Raw genomic sequence first — 11,762 nt, forward strand, 5'->3', positions numbered from 1 at the left:
AGCTAAGCAGTGTTGAACTAAAAACAACTGTGCTTTGACGGGTAACCTCCGTGCATAACAGGAGATTTGAAGAATGGCAATTCTCCACGGAAAATACTGGCGATTGCAACAATCCTATCCGGCAAGGTAATAGGTTCCAAGAATGGCGCTGTAAATTTCAGGCTAGCAGGGGCACAGATGCGTGTGTGTGTCTGCTGACTGAATGTGTGAGCGTGTGCTGCTATGAATGTGTGTGTGCTTTGTGAATGTGTGCTGACTGAACAACTGTGTGTGTGTGACTCAGCCTAAAATGAATACCTGGTGCGGTGTGTAAACATCACCAGTTGGGAGACAAAGGTGGTCGGGCGTGGTGCTGGCCACCCACCCCCTCGTGTGCCGTGCCAGCCTTCATAAGTGCTCGCTAACAGCACTTGCCCTAACAGTCTGTAAAGACTATATGGGGGATCTTTGGCTCTCTGTGTGTGCTGTGTGAATGTATGTGTATGTGCAGACTGCGAATGTGTGTGCTCTGCCTCTATGAATGTGTCCCCTGTGTGTGTTGACTGTACGTGTGTGAATGTATGTTTGCTGTGGCTGTGCATTGACCGAATGTGTGTGTAGACTGCATGTGTTCGATGCGTATATGCATTGACGGTACGTGTGCATGTCTGTGCTGTCCCGATATAGCGTTGGTGTCTCTTAGCCACATCTGAACACCTAGTTGGGGGGGGGGGGGGGGTGCCTGGACACCCACCACCCATGGTGGCGAGAATTACCCAGGAAACTAGGGAACTACACGAATTTCTAACCCTCTCAACCCACTCGGCACGCAGCGCTCAAGCCTTGTGCAGAGCAGAGATCGTTCCACGGCAACTGTGACGCTTTCCCCGCACGTCACGCCAAACCTCGTTCCAAACCGGCCCACCCACCCGCCCTCTTCCTCCTGCTGCTGCTGCTGCCACCGCTACTGGTCAGTCCGGGTGACCCGCGTTTGACCCTTGCCCCCAGAGGGGCGCGAGAATCTGGCGCCGTGAACCTTGGAGCTGTAGACTTCCGGCAGGAGCGTAGCGAGCGCCTGGTCCAGCAGCACGCCGGTGAGGCCCCACACCCTGCGATCGCCCCAGGCCGACGCCGCCGACGAAGCTGCCGACGACGTCGCCGCAGCGGAGGCAGCGTGGGGCGAGCGGCCCGTGCTGAAGAGCGGCAGCGTGTACGCGTAGCGGCCGCCGTGAGCGCGGAACCGCGTGTAGCCCTGGTGCGCGGGCTCGCACAGGTGGCGCAGAGAGACGAGGAATGCCTCCTCTACCTGCGAGGGGGGGCAGGGCGGTGAGGGTGGAGGAGGGGGTGTGTGGTCGATATCATCGTCATCGCCACCGTCGTCGTCACGATTATCACTGCCATCTCCATCATCATCACCGTCGTCCCCAGTGGCACCATCGCCATCATTAAAATCGTCACAATCAGCAGCGAGGGGGGAAATTTAGCAGGGCCCCCCTATTTCATTCCTTGCAGCGGGGCCCATGCCAACCAAGCTACACCACTGGCCCTGACCACCACCACCCATATCCACTCTAATTTTACGTTAATTTATTTTTGTAAAGCGCCTTAGGATGCGATTGCATTTAGACACCAATTCAGAGAGTTCCCGTTCTATCCCTCCGCGTGTGTAAAGAATAGGGTAAGGCCCGGACAAACGGGGGGGGAGAGAGAGCACTTCAATCCCACACTTGACAGACTCTGGTCACGCCTTGACAACAGGCCTTGGGTTCTCCTCCTGGGGAAGGGGGTGGGGCGGGGGGTTAGAATTCACATCGACACACCGAGCCAGACCCTACGGGAGCCTGGGTTCAAGTTCCGGGTCACCGCTTGGAGTAATTGGGTACCTTGTGCGTAGGAGGTCCCTTGCACTTTGTGGATGCGACCGACGTTTGTTAAAGTAGAGGCCAGGAAATCTGCAGAATGTCTACAAAGCAAACGTCAAACTGTCCAGGAATATTGGGGGCCGTTTGTTTTTTTGGGTAACCATTTCGTAACACAGCCTCGTCAAACAACTGTTACACGCAAGGCAAAAATGTAAACGTTATTGTTTCCCGTGATTTTGCAATTTGTGATTGAGCCGAAGAGGTGGCGTGATTGTTATTGGATAGATCGTGGCGGATGACAGAACCCCGTATTGTCTCATATTGTTGAGCGTCTTCGGCGTGGGTTAGGCGGCCGCCTCACCTCGTCTGGGTTGGGATTCAAGGCGCCCGGGTCAACTTCTCCCAGGTCCGCGAGCACAGGCCACACCATCATTTTGCCCGTCTAATGAACCACGCACACCAAGACACAGCGGCGCAAGCAAACTGGAATCGTCAACGACAACAACGACAGCGACAGCCGCTATTCGGCACTAAGTGGCGGTGACGTCACTACAGCGCTTGTGCCAGGCTATGTGCACTTTGATGTCATCGCGTGAAATGTGGAAGGCTCGCTGCTGTCAGGTCACGGAACAGACCCAGGTGCTCTGGGCTGACTGACAGAGATAACTGGCAGATGCACCACCTGTGCTCCCCACTGTATGAATCACACAACAACCGCTATTCGCCACTAAGTGGCAGTGACGTCTCCACGGCGCTTGTGGGCTTGGGGGGCCGCCAATTCAATCTGCGGTGCTGTGTCTGTGTGTGTGCGTGTGTGAGTGTGCATGTGGGGAGCTGTAGTGTAGCGGTTAGCGCGCTGCGCTATGAACCTGGCGACCCGGGTTCGATTCCCGCTCACGGCCAACACCAGTGACGATTATCTGAATCGGTCCTGGGCCTCCCCTAGGTTGAGGTCACGTGAAGTGTCGAACGCCCGCTGGCAGGAGGTCACGGGGCAGACCCAGGTGCCACACACGCACTCACACACTCGCACACACGAACGCACACATGCACTCTCACACAAAGACAAAGATCCCCCGTATAGCCTTAACAGACTGTAGGGACAAGTGCTGTTAGCGAGCACCTATGAAGGCCGGAACAGTACACGAGGGGGTGGGTGGCCAGCACCACGCCCGACCGCCTATATCTCCCCAGTAGCGATGTTTACACACCGCACCAGGTACTCATTTAAAACTGAGTCGACCTAGGGGAGGCCCAAGACCGGTTCAGATAATCGTCACTGGTGTTGGCCGTGAGCGGGAATCGACCCCGGGTCGCCAGGTTCATAGCGCAGCGCGCTAACCGCTACACTACAGCTCCCCACATGCACTCTCGCACACTCACACACGTACACACAGCACCACAGATTGAATTGGCGCCCCCCCAAGCCCCATTGAATAGCGGTGGTGCAGTGGTAGCACATTGCGCTATGAACCTGGCGACCTGAATTTGATTCACACTCATAGGCAACAAATATCTGGAACAGTTATATCGACTCAGCCTCAAATGACTACTTGGTGCGGTGTGTAAACATCGCTGCTTGAGAGACAAAGGCGGCCGGGCGTGGTGCTGGCCACCCACTCCCTCGTGTGCCGTGCCGGCCTTCATAGGTGCGACTCACTTAACAGCACTTGCTCCCAGGCGAGCTTTGTGCGTGCGTGCGTTTGTGCGTGCGTGCGTTTGTGCGTGCGTGCGTTTGTGCGTGCGTGCGTTTGTGCGTGCGTTTGTGCGTGCGTTTGTGCGTGCGTGCGTTTGTGCGTGCGTGCGTTTGTGCGTGCGTGCGTTTGTGCGTGCGTTTGTGCGTGCGTTGTGCGTGCGTGCGTTTGTGCGTGCGTTTGTGCGTGCGTTTGTGCATGCGTGCGTTTGTGCGTGCGTGCGTTTGTGCGTGCGTGCGTGCGTTTGTGCGTGCGTGCGTGCGTTTGTGCGTGCGTGCGTTTGTGCATGCGTGCGTGCGTTTGTGCGTGCGTGCGTTTGTGCGTGCGTGCGTTTGTGTCGTACCACGTCCGGAACGGGGGTCAGGAGCCCCCACACGGAGTCACCGCTGATGTCCACCCCCAGCTCCTCCCGCGCCTCCCTCAACGCCGTCTCCACCACGTCCCGGTCCCCCTCTTCCTGTTTGCCGCCGGGGAAACTTGAAGATAAAAAGACAGATACCCGATGTAGCCACACGGATGTAGGAAAATATTTTTTTTACGTGGAGAGATAAACGCGGGAAGATGCTGTCCGCATATTGTGGGTGCCACGGTGGCGAGATGTTACTGACCTCGCCTGGTATACAGGTCGTGGGTTTGATCCTGACCCTGACGCTTGTATATTTGGAATTTGCGTGTCTCTCTCTCCCCGTGGTCACGTGGGTTTTTTCCTCCACATTTATAATAATTAACATGCGTTCAGAGTATTTATTTGGCCGACATCATTTGTGGACAGATCGCTGCTGAAAAAGAGCGAAATAGCTCAGTGGGCCTTACCTGGTAAAATAAAAATCGAAGCAGTAGTATTTATTCTAGATTTGAAGCTTTCGTGACTGCAAGGATTCATACTCTTAGGTTTTTTCGGTAAAGTCACGTAGGTAAAAAATAAAATTAAAAGTTAATAAAAGTAATAATGGAAATAAAATAAAATAATAAATCACGACGTTTCGGAGGCAACACAAGTCTCCGTCAGCAGTAAATCTGGCTGTGACGGTCCCACCTGATGACGGAGACTTGTGTTGCCTCCGAAACGTCGTGATGTTTTATTTTATTTTATTTCCATTATTACTTTTATTAACTTTTAATTTAATTTTTTACCTACGTGACTTTACCGAAAAAACCTAACAGTAGTATTTAGCAGGGTTGGTGCGCTGCCTAGTGGAGAGTAGTGGAAATATTCTTCAAATCTCTGTGGAATCTCTCTCCTTTGAAGAACCTGACATTTTCTTTTAGGGCCGCTGGCAGTGCAGTATTACAAAAAAACATTAGTCTGCTTATCTATTTTATTATTTATATTCTCCACAAGTACGCTCATGCCGTGTATTATATATCATTTTGCGTCAAACTAGGACCCATATCGTGAAGAGACAGGTGGGTCTGCCTGTAATATCGTTAGTTCATCAGCATTGATTCAAGCAAGTCTGACTGCTGATGAGACACTGTGTGTCGAAACCAGTCCAGAGTTTGTCTTGAATGAATGCCGCTGAAATTATGTGTGAGAGGCAGACACGTGCAGCTTAAGTGTCTGCTTATTTCTCGTTGTCCAACAGGGTTAGGTCACCATCTCGTGGTGATTGTTGGAATCAACACTAGCATTGCAAAGCCTGACTGTTGAGAAACTGAACATCAAAATCGGTCTGGACTTTTGTTTGCACGGAGCCCTGTGGCTCGCCTGTAATCCAGCACTGCGGAGGCGAGGAGGGTTGGTTGATCACACGAATATTGGCAATGACTTGTGCCCACGCCTCTGAATCGAAGGAAGCTGTGCGCATTACGAATTTGTAACTTTTTGAACCCGTGTGCTGCCAAAAATATGCGCGCCCTCCCAGAAGGCCGCCGTATGGCCTATGGGATGTGTAAATGCGTATTTTATCTTATATCAATTCCTTGGTTCATCCGGTGCGTCTCAAAGCGCAGCGGTGCGGTAACGGGCGCGCACAGGGAGGCCAAGTCCCTCTCCTCACCAGACGTCCCCGCTATGTCGGCCGGGCATGGTGCGTGAGCGCAGCGTCAGCAGCACGCTGGGCTCCCCCCCGGCGTGCCGGCACAGCGACACCAGCACTGCGGCGTCGACACGGCTTCCCTGGGACGGAGTCCACATGGGGATGGGCACCTGCTGCACCTGCTGCACCTGCTGCTGCTGCATCCGCGTGGTCCCACGGTCCCTCCGGGCCAGCTCCCGCCGGCACCGCTCGCGGTTCGGCACGTCGAGGCACGATGCCACGAGGAGTTCCGCATCCTCCCGCGACAATGCCGTCCGTGCGGGGCGCGACGAGAAGGGGGAACGGCGGTGCCACGGCCCTGACCAAGAGGTAGAGCGGGGCGACGAACAGTCGGAGGACAGGGGAATATGTGGCGTGGCAAAGACGGGACCGCTTAGGCAAGGCCGCAGGCTGCGCCGCAGGGCCGCGGGCCGCGCGAACATCTCCCCGTGTTGCTCTTGCACAGGTGGCAACGTTCAGGTGCCCGTGATTCGGTTCTGGTAATGAAAGAAAACAAACGCATTAAAGATACTTTGTATTTATAAGGCACCCCTTAAACAATGCACATCAGAGTGTTACGCATATACAGGAGGAAGGGATGAGTGAGGAGCAACCAGGGAGAGAAAGGCTAAAATAGACCAGAGAGAGAAGGCGTTTTCAAACAGGTGGTGGCGTCTTAAGTATGTTTAGATTTAAAGCTTTCGTGACTGCAGGGATTCATCTTCTTGGTTCTTTCGGTAAAGTCACGTAGAATGGAAACAATAAAAATTATAAAATAAAACATAATAAAATAATTCTCACGACGTTTCGGGCACACAACGCAAGCAGCCTTCATCAGGTGAAGACCAGGTCTGTCGGGGAGACAGTGTCTGAGAATTATTTTATTATGTTTTATTTTATTATTTTTATTGTTTCCATTCTACGTGACTTTACCGAAAGAACCAGGAAGAAGTCTTAAGTATGGTCAAATAAACACCGCCACAGCACATTGGGAAGCCCTCATCCAGCAGTGGATTGACAAAAGGGCTGTTGTACGTGTACCAATATCCCCGTTATAGCCTTAACAAACTGCTGACTCAAGTGCTGTTAACGAGCACCTATGAAGGCCAGCACGACACACGAGGGGGTGGGTGGCAGGCACCGCGCACACCGCCTTTGTCACCAAAGTGGAGATGTTTACACATCATACTCTGTACTTATTTGTGGGAAGATGCTGTCCGCATATTGTGGGTGTCACGGTGGCGAGATGTTACCGACCTCGCCTGGTATACAGGTCGTGGGTTTGATCCTGACACTTTGACTAGGGGATGGAGGCCCAGGACCGGTTCAGATATTCGTCACTGGTGTTGGGTGTGAGCGGGAATCGTACTCTGGTCGCCAGAGTACAAAAAGCAAAAGCGTCCATTCGCCACCAAGTGGAGGTGACGTCTCGACGGCACTTGTGCCAGGCCAGGTGCACTCCGAGGCCACGTGAAGTCGGAATCACTACTGAGACTGGAGGAATCCGAAGAGCAACGAAGCTCTTTTTCCACACATGTCCAGTAAATCACAGATGCCCAGTTATGCGACGAAAGGCTCACTGACGGGGGAGGTCACGGGACAGACCCAGGTGCCGTTCGTTGACTTGAGGTGACTGGCGATTTGCACCACGTGTAGGCATGCACACAGGTGGCAGCAGCCACATGGCCCTATGACATCGGGTGGCGCGTGAGTGACATCACCGGCCTTTCACCCACATCACCCCCAACCCACCCCAACCAGCTTCACACACTTGTGCCGCTCCCAAGGTGCACGGCACCCTTGCTGCCAATAACTACACTGGTCAACACGCTTTTTCTGGCATAAGGTATTCCAACGGGTTTAAGGTAATGTTGGGGTGCTGATTTCAAATCTGGCATCAGTTTTTGTCCATCGCATCAGGTTTTTGAGATATCGAATATTGCATTTTCAATAAAAACTGCGGAAGAAAAATATTAAATAAATGTGGATATCTACATAAATGATATTATAAACACACTATCCTAAAAATACATCACCGTATTTTAACACTAAAGCAGTCACTAACTCGCAACAACTTGCATTCATAAGTGACGGAGTTAATTTCGGGTAAAATCAATGAAAATGGGGTATGCCGATAGCATAAAAATGAGATGTGATAAATCTGAGATCAGATTTGGAATCAGCACCCTGAAATAAGTCTAAAACAGCTGCAAAAGTCCAGGCCAGAAAAAAATGTTTTTTTGTTGTTGACCAGTGTTATCCGCGTCTTTTCTCTGCGTGTGTCTCGGCTGTCCGTCCGCATGTGTGTGTTTGTCCATGTGTGTGTTATCCCCGTGTCTTGTACACTGTTAATTTCTGTCTCTCTGATGTTGTATCTGTGTCTCTGTCTCGCTGTATCTATCAGTATTGTGTTACTCTCTGTTCATGGACTGTATTCTGTTTCTCCACCGCTCCATCTCCGTGTCTATCTTTTTCTGTTTCTCTGTGCGTCCGTGTCTCTCACCGTCTCTCCATCTGTGTCTGTCGATTTCTCTAATACGTTTCTCTGTGGCTATTTCTCTCTTTGTCTCTGTGTGTATGCCTGTCTATTTTAGTGTAGACCCCATCGCTATTTCTCTTCGTGTACTATATATCTCTGCAGCCCCGTCATGTCTCTCTGGGCCTGTCTCTCTCTGTCTTCCTCTGCATCTGTGTTTGTCTCCGTGTGTGTCTCTCAGTGTCTGTATATATCTCACCTCGTCTCCCATGTATCCTTCTTCGCAGACTTTGAAGAGAGCGTTTCACACTCGGTCTTCCTGCCACAGATAAACAACAACAGCTGTCTGGCCGACAGCAGAGCACGTGCATCCACATCAGAGGTTTTACCTCCACATCTCAAAGGCACGTTAGGGTTTAGACACGTCTGATTTTGGCAGTGGGTGGTGGACAGGGCCCGAACACATTCCTGCGGAGGGAGCTGGTAGGAACGTTGGGTTGCTCTGTCAATGGCCAGGGTGAACGGCGGCGTGGTGTATTCCGAAAATATGCCCGACTGTGAGGGCGGGCACAAGCAGGCGTGAGTAGGTTAAACGTTGAGTTTTATAAGGGCACCACGGGGTGACCAGCCCCTCCCCACCCAGCCCCACCCCTCCCCACCCAGCCTCTCCCCACCCTCCCCTCCCCACCCAGCCCCTCCCTGCACGACGGACACAATAATCCCCTGTGGGCTGGTGTAACCAGGAGGTTCCTACCAGTATTAATCCATACTCTTATTTCAGCGCACAACTTTATTATCTGTGATGAATGTTGCACTTTCCGTCGTTTTCATGCAGGGGGCGGTGCAAACCTACGCGCCCCCTGCATGAACGACGGAGGCGCAGGGACAGACGTTCGATCACGTTGGAATCGATCTGCAGACGGCGGTCTTCTCGCACGGCCAGCAGCTCCATGTCGCCTTATCTCTCCCCGCAATCCCAAACAGGTGACAGTCCGCATTGAACCGAACCCCCCAGCGAGGCCATCTACTTAACGACGAGAGAAAATTCACACGAAATGTCGCTTTCAATGAAATCTTTTGTGGAACCTCATCCTATTGTGGGCCCTCATCCTATTGTGGGTCCTCATCCTCCTGTGGGCCCCCATCCTTTTGTGAGGGGAAGACATCCCTTATATATTTTTAAAATCTTTATTGTAAGCTACTAAAAAAAAATACATGGTCCAGTTTTGCCCCCATCCCCACCCACCCCGCCCGTGATTATAACCACGGCTGTTTTAGTTGAAACTTGTGGAACCCTCACCGCCGTTGACGACGGTGGTGATGGTGGTGGTGGTGATGGTGGTGGTGGCTGTGGTGATGGTGGTGATGGCTGTGATGATGGTGGTGGTGGCTGTGATGATAGTGGTGATGGTGATGATGGTGGTGATGATGGTGGTGGCTGTGATGATGGTGGTGGTGGCTGTGATGATGATGGTGGTGGCGGCTGTGATGATGGTGGTAATGATGGTGATGATGGTGGTGATGGTGGTGGCTGTGATGATGATGGTGGTGGCGGTGATGATGGTGGTGGTGATGGCTGTGATGATGGTGGTGGTGATGGCTGTGATGATGGTGGTGATGGCGGTGGTGATGGTGGCTGTGATGATGGTGGTGGCTGTGATGATGGTGGTGATGGTGGCTGTGATGATAGTGGTGATGATGATGGCTGTGATGATGGTGGTGATGGTGATGATGATGGTGGTGGCTGTGATGATGGTGGTGGTGATGGTGGTGGCTGTGATGATGGTGGTGATGATGGTGGTGATGGCGGTGGTGATGGTGATGGCTGTGATGATGGTGGTGATGGCGGTGGTGATGGTGGTGATGATGGTGGTGATGGTGGTGGTGATGGTGGCTGTGATGATAGTGGTGATAATGATGGCTGTGATGATGGTGGTGGTGATGGTGATGATGGTGGTGGTGGCTGTGATGATGATGGTGGTGGTGATGATGATGATGATGGTGGCTGTGATGATGATGGTGGTGGCTGTGATGATGGTGGTGGCTGTGATGATGGTGGTGGCGATGATGATGGTGATGATGGTGGTGGCTGTGATGATGGTGGTGGCTGTGGTGATGGTGATGATGGTGGTGGCTGTGATGATGATGGTGGTGATGATGGTGGGGGCTGTGATGATGGTGATGTTGGTAATGATGGTGGTGGCTGTGATGGGGTCGGTGTCCACTCACCGAGATGAGGCGGCGGCGGTGGCGGCGTTGTCGCTCACACGACGAGACGTGACTTCGCACGAGGAGAGCGAAAACGTCAAATCGAGATCAATAACAAAGCTATCGACCCTTTAACAGACTGCTGGGACCGAGTTGATCACGAAGGGGGTGGGGGGCCAGCACCACGCCCGACCGCCTTTGTCTCTCCCAAGTTGCGATGTTTTCTCCACACCGCTACAACAGGTACTCGCTTGAGGCCGAGCCGACCTAGGGGAGGGGGGGGGAGCCCAGGACCGGCACTCACACACAGGACCGGCACTCACACACACACACACACGTGTGTGTGTAGCTATCCCAACTAAAGGATGACTCCCAAACGAGACAAAACCTCCACCCAGTGTCACCCTGGCCACCTCTTACTGTACGTGGAGTACAGTGCGGGTCACTGGAGCGCACATCCACGTGGCGGCCGCTAGAGGCCGCAATAGCTGCGCTGGGATCACTCCGAGCGCGTCTGGGGAGTTCGCAAGCATTGGTGAAAGCAGAGCCTGACTATTTCTAAATTTGAAGCTTTCGTGACTGCAAGGATTCATATTCTTAGGTTTTTTTCGGTAAAGTCACGTAGGTAAAAAATGTAAATTAATAAAGTAAAATAAAACAAATTAAAAAATCACGACGTTTCGGAGGCAACACAAGCTTCCGTCTGCAGGTGGAACCGTCACAGCCACGACAGCTGTATCAAGTAAATGAGCGATCACAAGAAATACCACCCCGTATAAATAATGGTTGAGGGGGGAAGGGCCAGGAACGGCACACTTTTTATTAATATGGTAAGGTGAGGCTTAAGACTAAGAATAGACAAAGTCTCATTTACTTGATACAGCTGTCGTGGCTGTGACGGTTCTACCTGAAGACGGAGGCTTGTGTTGCCTCCGAAACGTCGTGATTTTTTATTTTGTTTTATTTTACTTTTATTAATTGACATTTTTTACCTACGTGACTTTACCGAAAAAACCTAAGAATACAGAGCCTGACTGCTGCCTGCTGCTGCTGATGAGAAACTGAATGTCGAAGCCGATCCTTGCCTCTAAACATCTGGGGAGTTATCTTCTTGGTTCTTTCGGTAAAGTCACGTAGAAGGGAAATAATAAAATAATAAAATTTAAACATAATATAATTCTCACGACGTTTCGGCCACAACGCAAGCAGCCGTCCTCAGGTGAAGAACAGGGCTGTCGGAAAGACAGCGTCTGAATGAACGTTCATTCAGACGCTGTCTTTCCGAATGAACGTTCATTCAGACGCTGTCTTTCCGAATGAACGTTCATTCAGACGCTGTCTTTCCGAATGAACGTTCATTCAGACGCTGTCTTTCCGAATGAACGTTCATTCAGACGCTGTCTTTCCGAATGAACGTTCATTCAGACGCTGTCTTTCCGAATGAACGTTCATTCAGACGCTGTCTTTCCGAATGAACGTTCATTCAGACGCTGTCTTTCCGAATGAACGTTCATTCAGACGCTGT

At 51.9% G+C, this 11,762-nt stretch overlaps 1 protein-coding gene across 3 annotated transcripts; it reads right to left on the bottom strand.

Annotated features, from left to right (window-relative positions):
- Positions 1-908: 908 nt before the first annotated feature.
- LOC133352463 (mitochondrial coenzyme A diphosphatase NUDT8-like) lies at positions 909-10,656 on the bottom strand. 3 transcript variants are annotated; one of them, XM_061568118.1, is made up of 6 exons: positions 10,259-10,656; positions 8,289-8,348; positions 5,536-6,050; positions 3,879-4,011; positions 2,203-2,283; positions 909-1,285 (listed from the first exon to the last, which is right to left on the bottom strand). In XM_061568118.1, exons 3-6 carry the CDS (start codon positions 5,994-5,996, stop codon positions 944-946), a joined length of 1,017 nt encoding a protein of 338 aa, XP_061424102.1. In that variant the 5' UTR covers positions 5,997-6,050; positions 8,289-8,348; positions 10,259-10,656; the 3' UTR covers positions 909-943. The 3 variants fall into 3 exon arrangements, with proteins under 3 accessions (XP_061424102.1, XP_061424101.1, XP_061424100.1); XM_061568117.1 differs by having other exon boundaries at positions 8,289-8,371; XM_061568116.1 differs by having other exon boundaries at positions 8,289-8,375.
- Positions 10,657-11,762: the final 1,106 nt, after the last annotated feature.

This window comes from Lethenteron reissneri, chromosome 40 (genome assembly GCF_015708825.2).
Source record: "Lethenteron reissneri isolate LAM-NWPU_2019-01 chromosome 40, ASM1570882v1, whole genome shotgun sequence".
NCBI lineage: Eukaryota > Metazoa > Chordata > Hyperoartia > Petromyzontiformes > Petromyzontidae > Lethenteron > Lethenteron reissneri.

Excerpts from the sequence above, each read along its gene's own strand:
- LOC133352463 (XM_061568118.1), bottom strand. The coding sequence starts at position 5,996 with ATGTTCGCGCGGCCCGCGGCCCTGCGGCGCAGCCTGCGGCCTTGCCTA. Across the intron at positions 2,284-3,878 it reads TGACCCCCGTTCCGGACGTG|ACGGGCAAAATGATGGTGTG; the intron begins GTACGACACAAA and ends GTGGTTCATTAG. Across the intron at positions 1,286-2,202 it reads TGAATCCCAACCCAGACGAG|GTAGAGGAGGCATTCCTCGT; the intron begins GTGAGGCGGCCG and ends CCCCCCTCGCAG.